The 3068-nt window shown below is 49.7% G+C and overlaps 1 protein-coding gene across 1 annotated transcript in view; it reads left to right on the forward strand.

Annotated features, from left to right (window-relative positions):
* Window positions 1-1264: 1264 nt before the first annotated feature.
* Window positions 1265-3068, forward strand: part of LOC120508795 (proto-oncogene vav-like) — a gene marked incomplete at both ends in the record, with an annotated part of 19811 nt that continues 18007 nt past the window's right edge. The window contains 2 exons of the mRNA XM_039722709.1: window positions 1265-1361; window positions 2601-2696. Of these exons, the coding sequence (XP_039578643.1) occupies window positions 1265-1361; window positions 2601-2696 (193 nt within the window). The remainder of the gene's footprint in view (window positions 1362-2600; window positions 2697-3068) is intronic.

Here is a 3068-nt window from a genome sequence, read left to right on the forward strand (position 1 = left end):
GGGATTTTGGGTGGATTTCCATGATTTTTAAAATTATTTTTTGATTAATTTTTTGATTTTTGGGTGAATTTTGTTGGATTTTGGGTGAATTTGGGCAGATTTTTGGTGCCCACCCCAGGTTCTTCCTCCAGCACCACTACCGCAGCCAGGTGGATTTGGGGTGGATTTCCATGAATTTTTTTAAATTTTTGTGTGAATTTTGGATTTTTTTTTTGTTGATTATTGAGTGAATTTTGGTGGATTGTGATGAAATTGGGCTGAATTTTGTCAGATTTTGCATGAATTTTGTTGAATTTTGGGTGATTTTGGTGTCTGATTTTGGTTGGATTTTGGGTGATTTTGGTGTCCCCCCAGGTTCCTCCTCTACGGCCGCTACTGCAGCCAGGTGGATTTGGGGTGGATTTGGGGTGAAATTTTGTCAGTTTTTATGTGAAATTTTGTTGGATTTTGGCTGAATTTTGTTGGATTTTGGATTAATTTTGTTGGATTTTGGATTAATTTTGTTGAATTTTGTTGAATTTTGGGTTATTTTGGTGTCCCCCCAGGTTCCTCCTCTACGACCGCTACTGCAGCCAGGTGGATTTTGGGTGGATTTTGTCAGTTTTTATGTGAAATTTTGTTGGATTTTGGGTGATTTTGGTTGAATTTTATTTGAATTTTGTTGAATTTTGGATGAATTTTGTTGCATTTTGGGTTCTTTTGGGTGATTTTGGATGATTTTGGGTGTCCATCCCAGGTTCCTCCTCTACGGCCGCTACTGCAGCCAGGTGGATTTTGGGTGGATTTGGGGTGAATTTTGTCAGATTTTGGGTGAATTTTCTTGAGTTTTGTTTGAATTTTCTCAGCTTTCGGATGAATTTTGTTGCATTTTGGGTTCTTTTGGGTGATTTTGGATGATTTTGGGTGTCCATCCCAGGTTCCTCCTCTACGGCCGCTACTGCAGCCAGGTGGATTTTGGGTGGATTTGGGGTGAATTTTGTCAGATTTTGGGTGAATTTTCTTGAGTTTTGTTTGAATTTTCTCAGCTTTCGGATGAATTTTGTTGCATTTTGGGTTCTTTTGGGTGATTTTGGATGATTTTGGGTGTCCATCCCAGGTTCCTCCTCTACGGCCGCTACTGCAGCCAGGTGGATTTTGGGTGGATTTGGGGTGAATTTTGTCAGATTTTGGGTGAATTTTGTTGAGTTTTGTTTGAATTTTCTCAGATTTCGGATGAATTTTGTTGAATTTTGGGTTATTTTGGGTGATTTTGGTGTCCCCCCAGGTTCCTCCTCTACGGCCGCTACTGCAGCCAGGTGGAAGCGGCCGCGCGGCGCCTGGACCAGCTCTCCTCCTGCACTGACCTGCGCATGAAGCTCCAGGTGCGCCCCAAAAAACCCCAAAACCACCCCAAAATCCTTCCCGACCTCTCCGTGAATCCCCAAAATCCCAACCCACCACCAGAACCCCCAAAAATCCCCAAAATTCCCCAAAAATCCCCCAAATCCTTCCCAAACCACTCCAAAAAGCTCCAGGTGAGCCCCAAAAAACCCCAAACTGACCCCAAATGGCCCCAAAGTGACCCCAATGACCTAAACTGACCCAAACTGATCCCAAACTGACCCTAAATGACCCAAATGACCCTAAATGACCTTAAAGGACACCAAAGTGACCCCAAAGTGACCCTAAATGACCCAAATTTCCCTGCTGGCCCCAAAGTGACCCAAATGACCCCAAAGTGACCCAAACTGACCCCAAAAGACCCCAGTGTCCCCGGTGAACCCAAACTGATCCCAAATGACCCCAAAGTGACGCAAAGCGACCCAAAGTGACCCCAAAGTCCCACCACCAAAAATCCCCAAAATCCCCCAAATCCTTCCCAAACCACTCCAAAAAGCTCCAGGTGAGCCCCAAAAAACCCCAAACTGACCCCAAATGGCCCCAAAGTGACCCCAATGACCTAAACTGACCCAAACTGATCCCAAACTGACCCTAAATGACCCCAAATGACCTCAAAATGACCCTAAATGACCTTAAAGGACACCAAAGTGACCCTAAATGACCCAAATTTCCCTGCTGGCCCCAAAGTGACCCAAATGACCCCAAAGTGACCCAAACTGACCCCAAAAGACCCCAGTGTCCCCGGTGAACCCAAACTGATCCCAAATGACCCCAAAGTGACGCAAAGCGACCCAAAGTGACCCCAAAGTGTCCCCGAATGTCCCCAAATGTCCCCGATGTCCCCAAATGACCCCAATGTCCCCGGTGACCCCAAATGTCCCCAAAGTGACCCCGATGTCCCCAATGTTCCCAATGTCCCCGCTGACCCCAAAGTGACCCCAATGTCCCCAATGGCCCCAATGGCCCAAATGACCCCAAATATCCCCGATGTCCCCAATGTCCCCGATGGCCCAAATGACCCCAAATGACCCCAAATGACCCCAAATGTCCCCAATGTCCCCAATGACCCCAATGTCCCCAATGTCCCCGATGTCCCCAATGTCCCAAATGACCCCAAATATCCCAAATGTCCCCAATGTCCCCAAATGTCTTTGATGTCCCTGATGTCCCCAATGTCCCCAATGTCCCCAAAGTGACCCCGCTGTCCCCGCTGTCCCCAGGAGTGCTCCCAGCGCGCCAACAACGGGCGCTTCTCGCTGCGGGACCTGCTGATGGTGCCCATGCAGAGGGTGCTGAAATACCACCTGCTGCTGCAGGTGACACACCTGGGGACACCTGGGGACACCTGGGACACACCTGGGGACACAGCTGGGGCACGTGGGGACAGCTGGGACACACCTGGGGACAGCGCTGCGGGACCTGCTGATGGTGCCCATGCAGAGGGTGCTGAAATACCACCTGCTGCTGCAGGTGACACACCTGGGGACACCTGGGGACACCTGGGACACACCTGGGGACACAGCTGGGGCACGTGGGGACAGCTGGGACACACCTGGGGACAGCTGGGACACACCTGGGGACACACCTGGGGACACCTGGGGACAGCTGGGGACACCTGGGGCACACCTAGGGACAGCTGGGGACACACCTGGGGACACACCTGGGGACAGCTGGGGACACACCTGGGG

The sequence above is a fragment of the Passer montanus genome, unplaced genomic scaffold (assembly GCF_014805655.1).
Source record: "Passer montanus isolate IOZ18808 unplaced genomic scaffold, ASM1480565v1 scaffold496, whole genome shotgun sequence".
In the NCBI taxonomy this organism is placed as follows: domain Eukaryota; kingdom Metazoa; phylum Chordata; class Aves; order Passeriformes; family Passeridae; genus Passer; species Passer montanus.